Raw genomic sequence first — 17,995 nt, 5'->3', positions numbered from 1 at the left:
GCCCTTGGTGTTTGTGTCTGTATTCCGGGCTGTGAATCTCCATGTTCTGAGATCTTGATCTGACCCTTGGCCGGTGCATTCTAGTTTCCTCTTAGGTTTGAGTCTTTGCTCTGCAGTAGGACAGACTTTAAAACATCGATGTGGGTTTTCTACAAAAGTGAGTTGTTCAGTAGACATAAGAATTTACTGTCTAATCTACATGGGAAGTAGAAAAAGACAAGATCTCATGAGTAAATTGGGAACATGGGGATCATGGGAGAGGGTAGAAGGGGAGGGAGAAGGAAGGGAGGGTAGCAGATAAAATGTATAGCTCAATAAAATCAATAAAAGAAAGAGGGGAAAAAAGGATTGACTGTAAGCGGTTTGGCTTGCTTTATTTTGAACACCGTTGATGACATTTCTTTAACTGCATTTTATTTCTGTCCATCCTTGGCCTAAATTAAGTGAGTATCAACCTCTGTTTAAAAGGAAGGATTTTTACACACACAGAGAGGGAGAAAGAGAGAGAGAGAGAGAGAGAGAGAGAGAGAGAGAGAGAGAGAGAGAGACTGACTCTACAAGGAATCTTTCTTGTTTAGTGCATATATGATGGGACAATTGTCCGTTTGTGAGGATGCAACTAAGATTCCTCACCTACAGATGGATGTAAACACAACAGTCTTTCTGTATATATAGATACATATATATCATACATATGATTTTTACCCAGTTGTAACTGCAGTGAGGGCATTTGCTGCCTTCAAGTCTGGTCACTGATCTTTTAAACTGCCAGAGTTCAGACCGTATGTGCATCGCTTACACTGACTCATTTTGTCCATCGGCAATATTTTTTATAAGCGTATATACTGATTAGTTAATTCATTGGGACATAGTGCTTATCTGGGTTTTTAGTTTGTTATATATTTTTATTACTTTTCTGAAAATTGTCCCAAGAGTTCTAATAATTCCTAATGTGCCCTTGTCAGCTGCTCTCCCCACTACTTTAAAATCAGCAATGGTGCCAGGCGATGGTGGCACACGCCTTTAATCCCAGCACTCGGGAGGCAGAGGCAGGCGGATCTCTGTGAGTTCGAGACCAGTCTGGTCTACAGAGCTAGTGCCAGGACAGGCTCCAAAGCCACAGAGAAACCCTGTCTCGAAAAACCAAAAAAAAAAAAAAATCAGCAACGGTAATTGATGAAATAGTGTGAAATAATAGCTTCCAAGGTTTAGGGTCTGCTAAAGCCTTTAGCTTTCTTTCCTTTTTGTTCCTTTCTTTGTCTTTTTCCTTCCTGTCTAGCCAAGTGTTTTATTTTTAGTGGGAAAGAACACATTGTCAGATTTTCTGCATGATTCTAGATAAGAAAAGGTGTATGGGCATGAATGTTTTCTTTTGGGGTGTTCTTTTATGGTTCAGTGATTTAGGACTCTTTCAACACCCTTGTCTTCATGGTTTTTTCTGTTATTCTGGTAAAAAGCATCGTGACCCAGGCAGCTTATAGAAGGAAAGGGTTTGGGGGTGCATGTGGTCCCAGGGATTGAGGGCCTGTGGCAGCCAGACCGTAGGCATTGTGCTGTAAAGTGAGCTGAGAGCTGAGGGCTCACGTCTCCACGCACAGGAAGGAAAGGGTGAACTGGGACAGTGGGAAGCTTTTGAAATCTCAAATCCCCACTCAGCGATAACTTCTACCAGCAAGCACACCTCCTCAACCTACCCAAGTAACGCCACAGACTGGGGGTCCTGGAGCATCCGTAGAGTCATTCTCATTCAGACCACAGCCCTGTGATTATGCCGGAGAGTATTAACGCAGTGGCGCAGGGACAGTTCGCAGGGTTTTAATGTCTTACCGTCTGTATCCAGTGGCCTACTTCATCAAACACTGCAGTTCCATATTTATGGTTATCTAAAGCTCACTGAAAACAGCTTGATGATCCTAAAGATCTAAGTACATTTACTGAATAGATATTCGCAGTAAAATGAATTTAAAAGATAAACATGAGAAAAGATCGATGGGGAATTGATTGATATCTGCACTTAAACCTAAAAATTCTGATGCCTGAGTGATCTAATTGGAAATTTTCCTTGCCTGCCAGTGAGTAAGGATAAGGTTCTTTTTCTAAAGGGGAAGAAAATAAAATACCAGAGTGGAATAGAGGCTTTCTAAGCCAAACCACGTCTTCCTGCATGTGATTTCACATCTGAAGTGTTTGGGTTTTGCTTTTGTTTTTTTAAAGAGGTACTGTCTTCTTGTTAGGATGTAATGATTAGCTAAGGTCGCTTTGGCTGTCTTCCAGCTTGTGGAGAGACTCCAGAACAAATTCGAGCCCCGAGTGGAATAATCACGAGTCCGGGCTGGCCTTCTGAGTACCCCGCCAAGATCAACTGTAGCTGGCTCATACGGGCAAACCCAGGGGAAATCATTACTATAAGGTAATTCTGATCCTTTCACATGGTTGGTCTTTTATTTAGAAATGTAAATGCGGTTTCCAGATATCATTGTCAGAGGTACAGCAATATAAAAACATTTTGCAGAACATAAAATAAGTTATGGTTATCAGTGTCATTTAAAGAGTAAGACAATGACCTAACTAACTTGGTTTTCAGCATTTTCTGTTGTCCATAGCATGTATGCTGATCTGGAACTCCTGTGGCCTCAGCTTCCAGAGTGCTGGATTCCCCCTTCTGAATCCAGGATAAACACATCATATAAGTATAATCCACTACACCCAGCTATTGTAACTGCTTCTTAACAAAAGCATAAATTGCTAAATAGCTTGTTAAGATCAAGAGTGACCTTTAGCATTGTGTAGACAAACAGAACCCACCAATCAGCTCAAAGATCCAAGCCATGACTTCAGCCTCGTTCATTGTCTCCTCTTCTTTAAAGAAGTTACAGTATGATTGTCGGTGGACATGCGTGTCCTTATATAACTAAACATGCTATTGAACATATCTTGATTTGCTTTCTTTGGTGTGTGATTGCATGTGTTGCAGGTGTGTTTACCCATGTTTGCATATGTTGAGGCCAGAAGCTAACATTGGGTGTATTCCCTTTCTTTTCGAAGGGTCTCTCACTGAGCCTAGAACTGTCTTTTAGGTAGACTAGTGGACACAAGCCTGTCCCTCGCCCCCAGCCCCTCTGTGCACTAGGCTTACAGACGCGCCACCACGCCACATGTTCTGGGCATTGTGTTTGCACAGGAAGCACTTCTCTCACAAAGCCCTCTCCTCGGCTTTATAATTTAGAAACAAAATAACATGGTTTAAGAATACAGAGTGAGGGCAGAGAAACTATTCAGTCACCTGCACATGAAAACCCGGGTCTGAATCGCCTGTCAGACCACTCATTTGACAAACTCCAGTCCCCACGAGAGATCTCATGGTGAGTGGAATCTGAAGAACAAACACCAGTGAAGTTGACCTTTGACCACCTGTACACGTATGTGCACATGCCCCCCCCCGGAACATGTGTGTACACTACACACACACACACCTAGAAAATGGTTGAAAACTTATTACTTGTACAACCTGCACTAACTTAAAGTGAAATGACTTGAAGTGAGGGCTGCAGGTGCCGCTCAGAGTAAGGGGTTTGCTTGGGCGAAGGTGTGGGCTTGACCCTGACCCTGTAGACGCACAAGCACAAGCATGAAATACATAGGAATGTGGAAGTGCGCTGGGTTTTGTGTTTGTTACTATTTTAAGAGCCCGAACTAACTTTCAACTTGACACGTAGCCAAGGATGACCCAAATTCATAATCTTCTTGCCTCACTTCCTTTAACATTTATTTATTATGTATGCATTGTTGTACCTGCATGCATCCCTGCGACAGAAGAGGGCACCAGACCTCATTTCAGATGGTTGTGAGCCACCATTTGGTTGCTGGGAATTGAACTCAGGACCTCTGGAAGAGCAGCCAATGCTCTTAACCTCTGAGCCCCCTGCCTCAGCTTCCTTCAGAAACAGATTTTCAAACAGTTGAATTCAAGTGGGGAAGAGTGGTGTAGAATACGCAAGTGAGAGCTCCCTGCATAGACTTTAGAGATGGAGGCACCAGCCACTTCTCCCTCACTCTTCTCCCTCAGCCCTTGACATAAAATATGAGTCAAAGCCGGGGTCTGCCTGTTTTGCTTAGGAAGGCTGTGAAAAAGCCGCTCGTAGCCATTGGTCGCCTCCCAGCAAACATGGATGACTTTGCCACATATGGACTCCATGGGAGAATCTGCAGTTGTGTGAGCCACCACTGAGACCAGTTGTAAAAGAAGAAACCTGGATAGGGAACACAGAGGAGAGGAGGAAGGGAGGGAGGTCCATCCAAAGAGCCTCCCACAAAGTAAGCCCACACCCCAACCTCCAGACTGTATGAAAAAAAGTAAGTGCTAAGATAAACAGCCAACATAATCCACCTGTAGCACAGCTACCGGGACATTGTAATGTTTACCATATCAGGACTTGCTTTTATTTATTTATTTTTTTTATTGGAAAAAAAAATTCCTGCCTCCTCCCAGCCTCCCATTTCCCTCCCCCTCCTCCCACCCCTCTCCCCCTCCCCCCACTCCTTTCCCCCTCCCTCTCCAGTCCAAAGAGCAGTCAGGGTTCCCTGCCCTGTGGAAAGTCCAGGGTCTTCTCCCCTCTATCCAGGTCTAGGAAGGTGAATATCCAAACTGGTTAGGCTCCCACAAAGCCAGAACATGAAATAGGATCAAAACCCCATGCCATTGTCCTTGGCTTCTCATCAGCCCTCATTGTCCGCCATGTTCAGAGAGTCCAGTTTTATCCCATGCTTTTTCAGTCACAGTCCAGCTGGCCTTGGTTAGCTCCCAATAAATCAGCCCCACTGTCTCCGTGGATGGGTGCACCTCTCGTGGTCCTGACTTCCATGCTCATGTTCTCCCTCCTTCTGCTCCTCATTGGGACTTTGGGAGCTTAGTCCAATGCTCCAGTGTGGGTCTCTGTCTCTATCTCCATCCATCACTAGATGAAGGTTCTATGGTTCTAGCGATGGATCAAACTTCACAGGACTTTCTTTTTAACCTTTTTGTCCTCTCAGTTCTTGGTAGTCTGGTCAAACCAATGAATTAATTCCAAGAATGTTTCTTAATTTATAAAACACATCACATTACAAAGTATAATCGCATTAAAACATAACTGCTGGGTATATCTGAATATTTATAATATAGTAATATATGTTTATTGGCATGTTCATGAAAACAAATCACAGTTCTAATAGCTTCTGTGTAAATGGTATCTTTAGAAAGTTAAAAACTTAGATGTAATATGAAAATCCGACTTGTAAGAGAGAGGGCGTGTACACAGAGATCTCTGGAAGTGTATGTGATGCTGTAAGGGCCGGGACAAGCACAGCCTGCACAGAGAGAAAATAGCTCCACATCAGCCCTGCAGTTAACGCCCTTATCACTTGATCTGAAGTGGAGGAGAGAGATAAAGTCGAGTTTTCATTTGTTAGGGAGCCTTGTTCAGATGCGGGAAGCAGAATTAGATTTCTCATTTGTACCAAGCAGTGGCTGCTGCCCTGTTCTTGTTTGACTTTTTTCCCATTTTCTTGAGTCCGTATTTTAGGAACTGTATGTTAATGGTTAACTATAAGGTGATTTATATGAAAGATTAGTCCCAAACTCGAGGGCCAGTCACAGCACATGTTACTCTTGTTTGTTGTCCCCTTCTCCTCCTTCCCCTTCCTCTCCCCCTCTCTCTTTATTCTTCTGATTTGCTGTCCTGGAAACTTAGCGGGAGCTGCCTTGAAGAAGTGGGTGACCTAGCCTAACTGAAGGGAGAGGAGTTTCTGTAGGGCACCTCCGCCATGCTTGAACTCGTGACTCAAGCAGGAAGAACTGCAGGTCAGGATCGGAAAGGGTTTCCCTGAACACAGACCAGGAGCCTGTGCTGTCAGCTGGCGTTCAGCACGGTTCTGGAATCTGCTGTGACCTTATGAAGAGCAGAGCCCTGCTGGGACCTGAGGGAGCCATGCAGGCATAAGGCCCTAGCAGCTGGCGTGTGGTGGCTGACAATGTGGCTGTCAGCTGCTGCGGACATCTTCCGTTACATCTCGTTTTTATGAACATTCTTGTCAAATTATTTTAAAGCCTCTTCCAACGTTCTCTTGTTTTTTAGTTTTCAGGACTTTGATATCCAGGGATCCAGAAGGTGCAGTTTGGACTGGTTAACAATAGAAACATACAAGAATATTGAAAGTTACAGAGCGTGTGGGTCCACAGTCCCGCCTCCATATATCTCCTCGGAAGACCACGTGTGGATCCGGTTCCATTCGGATGACAGCGTGTCCAGGAAAGGCTTCAGACTGGCGTATTTTTCAGGTGTGGTGTTAACTGCTCTTCACTTTACTTGGTTTTCTGAACAGTGTCTGTTTAATCATGTGTCGGCCCTCAACGATTAGAAGCTGAAGTCAGCTGCCTTCAGATTGAGTATCCAACTCAGTGTTTCTGCGACCATAATAAATTGTCTAATTTCATAAACTAGGGTCTATCTTTTAAAACGTCCTAAATATATTTGTCTTGAAAGTGTGCTTTTCTCTAAGCTTTTGCCCTTATTGAAGAGATCTTATGAGAGTATATTTTCTGGCGTATGAATTATTTCTCATTACATCTAAAGCAAAAGACAGCCCCCTCCCACCAGCACAGTTAGTTCACAGTCTCCGAGTTTTTGATGTTTCTTTTCCTAAGCCACTTTCCAACATGAGTGCGTCACCCACATGTGGAAAGTTTAGAGCACTGGGTGCCTTTGTCACGTTCATGCAGCCTGGAGGACTTCTGCCGCCTCCTCATCCACACGTAGGTTGTTAGTGGACAGGCAACAACGGCTCAGCGCGCTGTCCCTTCAGGGGCTGTGGGAATCTGCTAGGGTCTGGTTCGTTTCTGTTGCTCTTATGGAATATTTAGCATGGCATACTGAAATAATTAGAATTCCCTAAGCAGTTCTTCCCCTGTCCTTTATGAGCAATTCTCCAAACTTCCCAGACTTCTACCCTCCCTGAAACGGAACTATACCCGGTAATAGGCACTAGTCACTCCGTGAACTGTTTGCAGTTGTGTTAAAAATAAACTGTCAAGTGGAAGTATTTCATCATGATTTCATGGAGCATGTGCAACTTAAAGTTAAGATGGCAGTTCATGAAAAGCAAGGCTAAACTGTAAAACACACTGCAGTGTGCCCAGCAAAATGCTGCTTTGTTTGAGGACAGAGCAAGAGCTAGAGGAGAGTGTGAAAGATTATTGGCAAAGTGCTGGCCTGGGCGGTTTTTCTTCCTTCAAACATGTCTCCTGTTTTAGTGATGTTTATAAAATGTTAAGCTCTTAGGCAGTATATCCTTTGGCTCCCTTGTCGTACGTCATTCTCTGTGTTCGTAGTGAAATAGCATCTACAAAGTAGACCTGATCCCTTCTCCCATCGTTAGGGAAACCTGCAAGGAGCAAACAGTTAACAGATGCAATTGCCGGGCGCGTGATGCCAGTGCCGATGTCTCACCAGGACTGAACACACTTTCCACAGGGTTTTAAACCCTATTGCTCAAGCTTTGTCATCATCATTATATAAATATGCCTGTCTTGTGTAGTGTGGCTGGGTCTGATTTTCCTCTTCCCTCGCCGTTTCCCTTCCCCGCATTCTCCCAGGGAAATCCGAGGAGCCAAACTGTGCCTGCGATCAGTTCCGCTGTGGTAATGGGAAGTGCATTCCAGAAGCCTGGAAATGTAACAGCATGGACGAGTGTGGAGATAGTTCAGACGAGGAGGTGTGCACCAAAGACGCCAACCCGCCAACTGCGGCTGCTTTCCAGCCCTGCGCCTACAACCAGTTCCAGTGTCTGTCCCGCTTCACCAAAGTCTACACTTGCCTCCCCGAGTCCTTAAAGTGTGACGGTAACATTGACTGCCTGGACCTGGGGGACGAGATAGACTGTGACGTGCCCACGTGTGGGCAGTGGCTAAAATACTTCTACGGCACCTTCAACTCTCCGAACTACCCAGACTTCTACCCTCCCGGGAGTAATTGCACCTGGCTGATAGACACTGGTGATCACCGGAAGGTCATTCTCCGCTTCACGGACTTTAAACTTGATGGTACTGGTTACGGTGACTATGTCAAAATATACGACGGGCTGGAGGAGAACCCTCGAAAGCTCCTGCGCGTGCTCACTGCTTTCGATTCCCACGCTCCTCTCACGGTCGTTTCTTCCTCGGGACAGATAAGGGTGCACTTCTGCGCCGACAAAGTAAATGCGGCAAGGGGCTTTAACGCTACTTACCAAGTAGACGGCTTCTGTCTGCCGTGGGAGATACCCTGCGGAGGGAACTGGGGGTGTTACACGGAGCAGCAGCGGTGCGACGGCTATTGGCACTGCCCTAACGGGAGGGATGAAATCAACTGTACCATGTGCCAAAAGGAAGAATTCCCGTGTTCTCGAAATGGTGTCTGCTATCCTCGCTCTGACCGCTGCAACTACCAAAATCATTGCCCGAATGGATCCGATGAAAAAAACTGCTTCTTTTGCCAGCCAGGGAATTTTCACTGTAAAAACAACCGCTGTGTGTTTGAAAGCTGGGTGTGCGACTCCCAGGACGACTGCGGTGATGGCAGCGATGAGGAGAACTGCCCGGTTATCGTGCCCACCAGGGTCATAACCGCCGCCGTCATCGGGAGCCTCATCTGTGGCCTGCTCCTCGTCATCGCCCTGGGCTGCACTTGCAAGCTCTATTCTCTGAGGATGTTTGAACGCAGGTCAGTACCAAGACAGACTAGTTTGTGGTTTCTGCAGTAAACACATGTCCGGGGAGGGGGGGTAAGATGGTAAAACGCTTGTCACGCAAAATGAGGAGCTGCGTGTGTGCCCTATATTAACCCACAGAATTAAACATGGTAGTGAATACGTGTGATTCCAGTGCCAGTAGAGACATGAGGATCCCAGGGGTTCGCTTACCAGCCAGCCTAATGGGCAAACTCAGGGTTTCCGTGAGAGGCCTTGCCGCTCTAAACAAGGTGGATGGTTACTGACACCTGAGCTTGGCCTCTGGCCTCCACAGGAGCTTACTCGCAAGCGCACATGCGTGATTTAAAAGTGTGGCCCAGATGTTTGCCATAAGTCCTTTTAATGTGCTTTAGAGACGTATAAATGTTTAGAATATATAAAATTAGGATGAAAAGCCCAATAGTCAAAGATAAATATAGTACAAAATAATATTTAGCTTTATGAGATAAGGAATATATTTACTAGGTTACTGGAGGGGATTTTGCAAACTTTTATTCTCAGTTATAGTTTTATCTTGTCTTTATAAATATGCAATAATTCCACATATCAGAGCCTCCAGTGTTTATAGCTTCCTACAAGTGAGGAGAAAATAAATGGGCCATAGTTTTACCAGGCAGGCTCACAATAAGAGGAGAGCGGTGAGCCTTCCGTGTAACTGGAGTGAGCACCCTCGTGGTGGCGGCATGTGGAAGCCCTCGCTCCAGAGGTGCCTGTTGCAATATGTGAGCGGGATGTGGAGAAGAGGTACCAGAGGGGCTTCTCTGCAGAAGTGTGTAGAGAATAAAATAAAAGCCTTGCTCCAAGAATAAACACGTAATTCACTGGGTCTGGAGACTTGGAAACACACAGCGGACTAACAGCACGTGAGAGGGGAACTCGAGGCCTGGCTGTGCAGTTCAGTGTGAGATAGGATCTCTACTGAGCCCCAAGGAGGCTGGACTCCAGGGAGAGCAGCTTCCAGCGTGGTCGAAGATAAACTGAAAGAAGTTAATGGCAGAGACGGCTCCCAGGAGGCTACTGTGGGGACAGCTGCTTCAGTTCTAACAGTCACAGCTGGTGCGCAGGTGCACAGGGCCATGATGGAGTTGCTGCATCTTCCCTTGCAGCAAATGCAGATAGCTGAAAACCTTGACCATACTCCAGCGAGGGTGTAACACGGTGCAGAGTCGGGCCTCCAGTTCCATCCGCTACTGCCGAAAATAGACTGGGGGCTCATTTCACTCCGACCTGAAAAAAACAAAGTGTGGGTCTTCTGACCCTTTCAACAGCTGTCTCCTAAACTAGGGCTTGGGGTTTTGACATCTGTTATCTTACCGTGTACCTTTGACAGAGCTTTCCAGTCTGCCAGAACACAGTCACCTAGGTTTTTGCTAGCATGAAGCTCCCTTGGACACTCCGCTCTCCTCAGCCTTTCCGAGGGCAGCGTATTTCCAGATAGGAGTGGCTCGTTGAGTCAGTTGGCTGAGAGTCAGCTGGTCTTCAGCACTGATGGAGGAACTCTGACAGGCGCCTTCTTTTGACCCCTTTATTCCGTTTACAAAGGTCGTTTGAGACCCAGCTGTCCCGAGTGGAAGCCGAACTGCTGCGAAGAGAAGCCCCTCCCTCCTACGGACAGTTGATTGCTCAGGGCTTAATCCCACCCGTGGAGGATTTTCCCGTTTGTTCACCTAATCAGGTATAATTCTGATTTTAATGCTTCATCATTTAATGCTTTTAAAGTTTCTATGTAGTAAAACAGGAACCCTTAGCTTTAGGAATTTTCAGTCAAGCAAATATTAAATATATGGAGAAATGAATTTATAAATTTTTATTATATTTTAAACAGAATCTATGAAATTCTAATTCTTATGATTATGGTATGATTGTTCTTAGACATCTTTCTTTTTATAATGAGTACACTGAAATTTAAAATTTTCCGATTGAACTGAACACTTAGAGATTTAAGAATGAATACTTAATACTAACAATGTTATTAACCAGTTTTAAGTGAAAGTAACTGGAGAAGTTCTTTGCTCCTCATTTGAGGGAGAACTTCTGGCTGAATTTTGCACTGTTTAAAAATTTGGTCCACTTTCTTTGGGTTGTAATTCATGTTTCTTGATTCTTCAAATTTCTCAGTAAGTTTTTTAAAATATACCAAGGTTCACTTTAGTCAGGATTTATATGCATTTAGATTTTAAATGTGTTCACAAGTGTCTATAAAAATGATGCTCAGACTTAGAACTGAAAAAAATAGTATTTTCTCAGTGATCTAACTCTTTAAATACAGAGCACCATTTCACTTCTGCCATGTGCCACCTTATTTGAGTGTTCAGCAGATTCTTGATAAGAATTTGTAGGTTTTGAACCGTTTTCCAGGTGTAATTTATAATTCAGAATTTATACTGGTCAAAATTTAGGGAGTAAAATGGAAAAAAACACTATAGTTTCTTTATACTGTTGGCCCTGCCACAGTCAGAGTTTCTTTGAAGGTAGGTGAGGGATGTGGTTGACTAGGTCCACATCCTCCCATCTTCCTCCCCGCTGTGCCTACAAAGCCACAGACCCTGGGACTGCTCACTGCTGGGACCATTTGCAAGTTCAGGGGCTTCCCCAGCTCCCTCTGGTTTTCTAAGTGGATTTGAAAGGCTCACTGGGCGCTGTTTGTCCATGAGATTGCCATGATTCTGTTCTGTGATTGAGGGAAAGTGCAGGGCAGAATTCAGGCAGCCCTGTTTGCCCCTGTGCAACAGTATTGCGTGTTTGTTACCAACGAAGGACACTCCCCTGGGCCCCCATCCAGACACACTAGTCACAACACACTAGTATGTGGCTAATGTAAACTAATCTAAGTCTGTAGCCCTCCTGCAACCGCCACCCCGCCCTGACTCTCCAGAGCCCTACCCTAAGTCACATCATGGTAGCTGCCGGCCAGTCTCCAGGGAGATGCCCCTTTCTGTCAGCCATGACACTTCAGAAGCCAAGTCAGAGGCGTCCAGGAGGGCTGAGTTCTTTGTTCCTCATTGCTCCCTTCTCTAGAGTTTGTGAAGGAATTCTGTTTAAAGAACATTTTAAATAAGATAGTCCTTCAACAGTAAACTAGGCTTTAATAAAACCAAACTCTCAAGTTTTCTGGCAACAAATTATCAACTTTGCACAAGTTTTTAAAAGAAAGTAAGTTTGTAATTTGCCATCTGGTATAAAATAAGAAATGTTTCCGGGGAGTTCCTGCTGCTTCACAGTCTAAGCTCTAGGCTCCCATCCACCCGACCCCCATGAAGTGTCCTGTAGAACCCAGTGTTAACTGGCAGCCTGTGAGCAGGCTTCTGGCCAGGTGGAGAGTGACTCCTGACTGTGGCAGAGGTGACGACAGAGTTGGGGTCAAGTGTGCTGAGGGTCTGCCCGCCTCTGCTCCCTGCTGTGCGGATAACCTGCCCTGCTTGACTGTGGTTTGAATACTAGGTCTGCGGAGAAGTTCTTTCTAAGCTTAACTACTGTTCGTTTTTATTGTGTAGTTAGATGCTTCTTAACTGGTGGAAAACTTACACATTTTGTACTGAAAGTCCACGTGTTCTGTTAGGCAAATGTCTTACTGGGGGATGTATTGTCCTAAAGCTAGGCTAGGAAATGCTCCCTAATGGTGGCCTCTTAGCATTTGCTGAACTTTTTTTAGACTATACAGGAATAACTGTATGAGCAGGACCAACACAGGTGGAGAGCGGAAGCTAGCTTGTCTCCCCCATTCTCTTCCTTCTGGGCCCTGGCAGGGTAGACCTCTGTGTAAGGAGTGTGTCAGCTAGCCTTTGCAGAGATAGGTAGGATTTTAAGTGCTCGATCCAGGGTCTTAAACTGTGTTTGCTCCAACTCCATAACCACCAGGTGGAGCTTAAAGACTACTTAGTGCTGCACTTTTAAAAATAATCTAACACTATCATCTAGAACAAAAGAATATATCTTTTGATTACATTTATTTACTGTTGTGTCTGGAAGAGGGTCAGGCTTGCTCTGATGCCATCTGTGGCAGTCAGAGGACAACTTGCCTGGGTCCCGTGGGCTCCAGGTGTCAAACTCGGGTGCCAGGCGTGGGGCTCATGCCTTCACCTGATGGCCCGTCTTGCTGGCCCCTAGGTTTCTTTTAGTTGAGCAAGATACTTTTATTATGTGCATTTAGTTTGTGAAGCATTTCATATTTTAAAGTCTATAATTTTTTAAAATTATCCGTTTTTAAAACTAATATGGTTTAATCCTAAACTGAAAATGAAGCTAATTCTTAAAGTTGAGGAGTCCAAATGTATACTTTTGATTAGTATACTAGTCTCCGTTACAAGCATGCTCAGTCCTTTATTTGTGGCAGTGTAACTGGATCCTCAGTACTCATTGACTTGGTCTGGAAACTAGCTCTGAAATTCCCACATGGACAGGACAATTCAGCCTGGTATAGCAAGGCTAACTTATTAACTTATTTAAGTGGGTAAAAGATCGTAAACATAAATGATGCCAGGTCACCTAGTGAAGTATGCTAGAGATTTATCAGTCTTCTGGTTGTAAATGTATTTATCTTCCTACACTTGGTACAGTTTTAGGATTGGGTTCTTATTGACGTTTGAAATAAAATAACTTAGAATTGACACAGCTATTACTGTAAAGTTGAGATTGCAGTCAGGTTAGAGCCGAGAGGATTTACTTCATCCCCCACCCCCTGAAACAATGGGCCAAAAAACACTTTGTTATTAATGGTCTTACTTTTTCCCCTCTTAATTTTTTGCAGGCTTCGGTTTTAGAAAACCTGAGGCTAGCCGTCCGGTCTCAGCTGGGATTCACGTCAATCAGGCTTCCTATGAGCGGCAGATCCAGCAGCATTTGGAATCGTATTTTTAACTTTGCAAGATCGCGTCATTCGGGATCCTTAGCTTTGGTCTCGGCAGATGGAGACGAGGTTGTTCCGAGTCAGAATAGCAGCAGAGAAACGGAAAGGAGTCACCTTCACAGAAGCCTGTTTTCCGTGGAGTCTGACGACACAGACACAGAAAGCGAGAGAAGGGATACGCCGGGAGCATCTGGTGGGGTGGCTGCGCCTTTGCCCCAGAAAGTCCCTCCCACGACAGCCGTGGAAACCACGGTGGGAACCGGTGGGAATTCCTCAACCCAGAGCACCCGAGGTGGCCCTGCAGATGGAAGGGATGTGTCAGGTGTGGAAGCCTCGGGTGTGAGCCCAGCCCGCCACCAGCTCACAAGTGCGTTAAGTCGTATGACTCAGGGCCTGCGCTGGGTACGGTTTACATTAGGTCGGTCGAGCTCCACAAATCAGAACCAGAGTCCTTTGAGACAGCTTGATAACGGGGCGAGTGGAAGAGAAGACGATGATGATGTTGAAATGCTAATTCCAGTTTCTGACGGAGCTTCAGACATTGACGCCAGTGACTGCTCCCGACCCCTCCTTGATCTGGCCTCAGACCAAGTACAAGGGCTTAGGCAGCCTTCCAGTGCCGCGAACCCTGGAGTCAGAACCGGTAACCGCGATGGCCCCTGCGAGCGCTGTGGCATCGTGCACACAGCCCAGATCCCAGACACTTGCTTAGAAGCAACGATGAAGAGCGAAACGAGTGACGACGAGGCTTTGCTGCTGTGTTAGGATGGCGCACCAGAGAGACTGTGCGAGCTGGAGCAATATCCGTTCATTGTTTTGTAGCTTCACTATTAAACTAGTTTTAGTTTAAAATGAAAAGATGCAGGGTGATTTTTTTTTATTATTATTATATGTTGGCCTGCATGGTTAAATTGAACACCGTGTAACTCTGTGAGCTGGAGTTCACTGGGTTAGCAGCTAACAATGCATTGTGTATTGGTACTCCAGTCACGTTCTGCCATTTGTTTTTACTTGTTTTGTTTTAAATCCTGGTACTTTAGTTTAATGGTAGAAATATGGCTGCTTTAATTCCCAGTCTTTTTATCTATCTTATGTTAAAAGGTTTGTTTGTACAAAATAGTACTTTCTTTTAATTGAATCTTTTATGCTCTTTGACACTATGTAATTTATTATACTAGATGCTAAGGTTATTAATGTACAAAAAAAAGAAAACCCTTGCAATCACCTCTTTATTTGCATAACATTGTCTGCTACTGGGTTTCATCATATGGACCTGTCAAAGGGAAAAGAATTTCCTCTTACATTTAACACACAATGATGTAAAATTTGCGTAGTTAGATAAATTGCTGTCGGAAAACAAACTTTTATAGATTTTCTAATGCTGACTTTAATACTCTCACATGGTACAGACCAAATGGTAAAATCCCAAGATATTTCTGTTTTCATCTTGATGTAGGAACAGAATTAAGCGGATGAAGATACTCTACTATGCATTAAACTTTGAACTTTATAAACTCTGTACAGACATTGTACATGCTAAGTTCCACCTGGTAATGTCTCTCCAGTACAGGGGCATGCGTGAGTTGGGGAACTTTATAAACTGTGTGCAGACATTGTATGTGCTAAGTTCCACCTGGTAATGTCTCTCCAGTACAGGATGTGCGTGAATTGGACCCTCGGGCTTTGCACTAGTGTCCTACAAAGGTCTCAGATGAGCTTGGTGCCCAGGCACCACCACTTTAGATGCTATCCTTTGCTACCACAGTGACTATATATTTCCATAGCTTTGGGGGTGGGGGACCATTTTTATTACAACTTGAACTTGCTTTGCTGGTTTCATATTTATTTGTTGTATTTAAAAACTGCATTATTGTAAGAATGATTTTTTTCCAGTATGTTTTATTATTGGGGTTGGGAGGGGAGTCGCCACTGTAATCTTGAAAAGCAAATTAAGTTGTTCAGATTGCCCCCCTCTATAAGTAGAGTGAATTACAAAACCCCATTTACTATTTTTTTTTAGTGTCAATTCTTGTTTATTTATTCTTTAGCTGTCTGTTTTAGTAGCTTACTGATTGAGTATGAAGATGTGTTTGTGTGTGATTATTGCTATTTATTACATTTTGGATACTTTGCTGAATGTCATTTTAAAGCATGTTTGAGGTCTTGTGTATCCGTCCTGTTATGCCGTCAGGAACACCTGACTAAAATGTTTTAATATGTATCAAAAATTAAAATAATTTTTTTTATTGCCTTGAGGTACTTTTTAAAATCAAAGCTGTTCTTTACTTTTGTTGACTTTCAGTTCATTTGCCAAGTCAGGCCGCATATAAGACAGCTGAAGCCATGAAAGGAGCCAGTCACCGGAGATAGGGTATTCCAGCCAAATTTCCCTAGGGCAGGAGCAATTCCCCTTTAAGAAAGCTGCCTCCTGCTTAGTAAATCTTGACCAGTCTGCTGATGCAAGAATTCAACATAGCAAATTAACCTTTCGGTCCTCATGATGCTACTAGTAGCTGGAACTTTGGGGTTGGTTTGGTTTGGTTTGTGGTTCCGGAGATCAAGCCTTGCCCATGCTGCTGGCATATGTTTTAATTTATTTTTAATTGGCTTGTATAACTCCCTGGTTCAAGAAGTAAAAATAAGTCTCCCTCCTACCCTGACACCCATCCTTTAGTTGTGTTTAAAAAGACACACACCAGCACCAGTGTCTTGTACATCTCTCCAAAGACACCATATGCTGTCCATACGGTGCCGATCTGTGTATTACCTCCAAAGATCGTATTGTAGATCGCCCATGTGGACAGCCTGTGCCCTTTCTCGTGTACAAGTACGTCATTAGAGTTGGAATACACAAGGCTAGATGTCTTCTATTTGATTGTTTCAACCTTGAAGTCAGTGATTCCTCCTAAATTTAGGCTTCAAAACTGATCCCCCTCCCCAAGGCAACTGCCTTCTTTCCCACAGCTACTGATCATTGTCTCTTAACTAGTTTGAAACAGAACTCTTACAAAGAATAGCTCCACTTTTCTAGACTCTTCTCTGCAGTTGGTCTGCCTGCCTTTCTGTACCAGTACTAACTACATTGTTTTTGACAGCCACCATTTTAAAGCACAGGTATTCCTCTTTTCTCTGCTCCTCTTCTCTCCTCCCGCTCCCCCTCCTCTTCCTCCGAGCGTCAAACCGGAGGATGATGATGGACAGCATTCCCTGGATGGCTCTTCTGTGGCCGGCGCCAACTGTCATTTTCCTCCTTCCTTTGTGCCAGTGCGTGAGCTACCTGCACAGTGTTCTCAATTCTTTAAAAAAAAAAAAAATTAAATTTGAGAATTCCCTATGTACAGTTCAATTATCCTTGCTTATTTTTTTCTTTTTACTGTTTTTCCTAGACAATTTTAATTTGTAATTAACGTAAATTCAGCATCATTGTGTTAAATTATTTATCTAAATTAGTGCCTTCTCAAAAAAATGGCATCCGTTTACTCAAGTCTTTATGTTGGGTCTTTCTGATGTATTTTGCATTTTACTTTACAGGAGCCTTCTGTTAAGAATTCTTTACAGATTTTATCAGGTTTTGTTGCCGGTATCCATGACATTCTTTCCTTATTTTTACTCTAGTCTCGTACATACTGCCCGACGATCTGCTAGGTCAGTCTCCTGCCAGCCCCCAGTCTTCCTTTTCTCACAGTGTGTGTGCTCACACGTTTCAGCTACAGGATCTTTTCATATACAAACATTGATGAGCAATTTTTGTCTTGCTTTACACAGGTCTGTGTGCTAACTGATAACTGGCTTGATGTCTCTGAAATAACGTTAAATGGCGGGCTAGCCCGAACTTGGTTTAGAGAGAGTTGATCCTATTGAAGTGTCCCTGGAGCCTGATTTTAAGACAGTTTCCAAGAATGGGTGCTGAACTTTATCACATGCCCTTTGTTTGACCTCCAGGGGAGAAGCACATCCAGTCCCTGCGCTTCAGGCCGAAAGGGAGTCTTGTAGGACTGCAGTGTAGTCTTAAACCATCCTTGCATCCTGGGTGAATTACTTCATCTGAGTCTCGGTACTTGCCTTTAGTTGCTGCTACTCAGGAAGCCGAGTTCCAGTACTGCCCCTAAGTTTGAGTCAGCTAGAGCAACATAACAGAATTCTGCCCTTAAAAGGCTGTGGGGAGTATACATTAGCAAGTTGACTTTTTTTGTGTGCTATGTCTTGTGTGTCTGTTCTGTGACATGGTTTGCTTTTTAATTAGTTGATTCCCACTTTGATGAATTTCTCACTTTTTGCCTTAGTTAGTTTGATGCTCTTCCCTAATTCCATGAGTTAATAATTCATTTATTTATTTATTTATTTATTTTGGTTTTTTGAGACAGGGTTTCTCTTTGTAGCTTTGGT

General features: G+C 44.1%; 1 protein-coding gene across 2 annotated transcripts in view; it reads left to right on the top strand.

Annotated features, from left to right (window-relative positions):
* The window catches only part of Lrp12 (LDL receptor related protein 12), a 72,215-nt gene extending 57,832 nt beyond the window's left edge, over positions 1-14,383 (top strand). For both annotated transcript variants that reach the window (XM_050161718.1, XM_050161708.1), the window contains 5 exons: positions 2,275-2,410; positions 6,114-6,316; positions 7,631-8,735; positions 10,306-10,438; positions 13,511-14,383. In XM_050161718.1, coding sequence (XP_050017675.1) covers positions 2,275-2,410; positions 6,114-6,316; positions 7,631-8,735; positions 10,306-10,438; positions 13,511-14,374 — 2,441 coding nt within the window. In that variant the 3' untranslated portion in view covers positions 14,375-14,383. The remainder of the gene's footprint in view (positions 1-2,274; positions 2,411-6,113; positions 6,317-7,630; positions 8,736-10,305; positions 10,439-13,510) is intronic.
* The last annotated feature ends 3,612 nt before the right edge of the window (positions 14,384-17,995 follow it).

This window comes from Alexandromys fortis, unplaced genomic scaffold (genome assembly GCF_014885135.2).
Source record: "Alexandromys fortis isolate MF-2015 unplaced genomic scaffold, M_Fortis_MF-2015_v1.1 scaffold_17, whole genome shotgun sequence".
NCBI lineage: Eukaryota > Metazoa > Chordata > Mammalia > Rodentia > Cricetidae > Alexandromys > Alexandromys fortis.
This window is presented reverse-complemented; position numbering and strand designations above follow the sequence as displayed.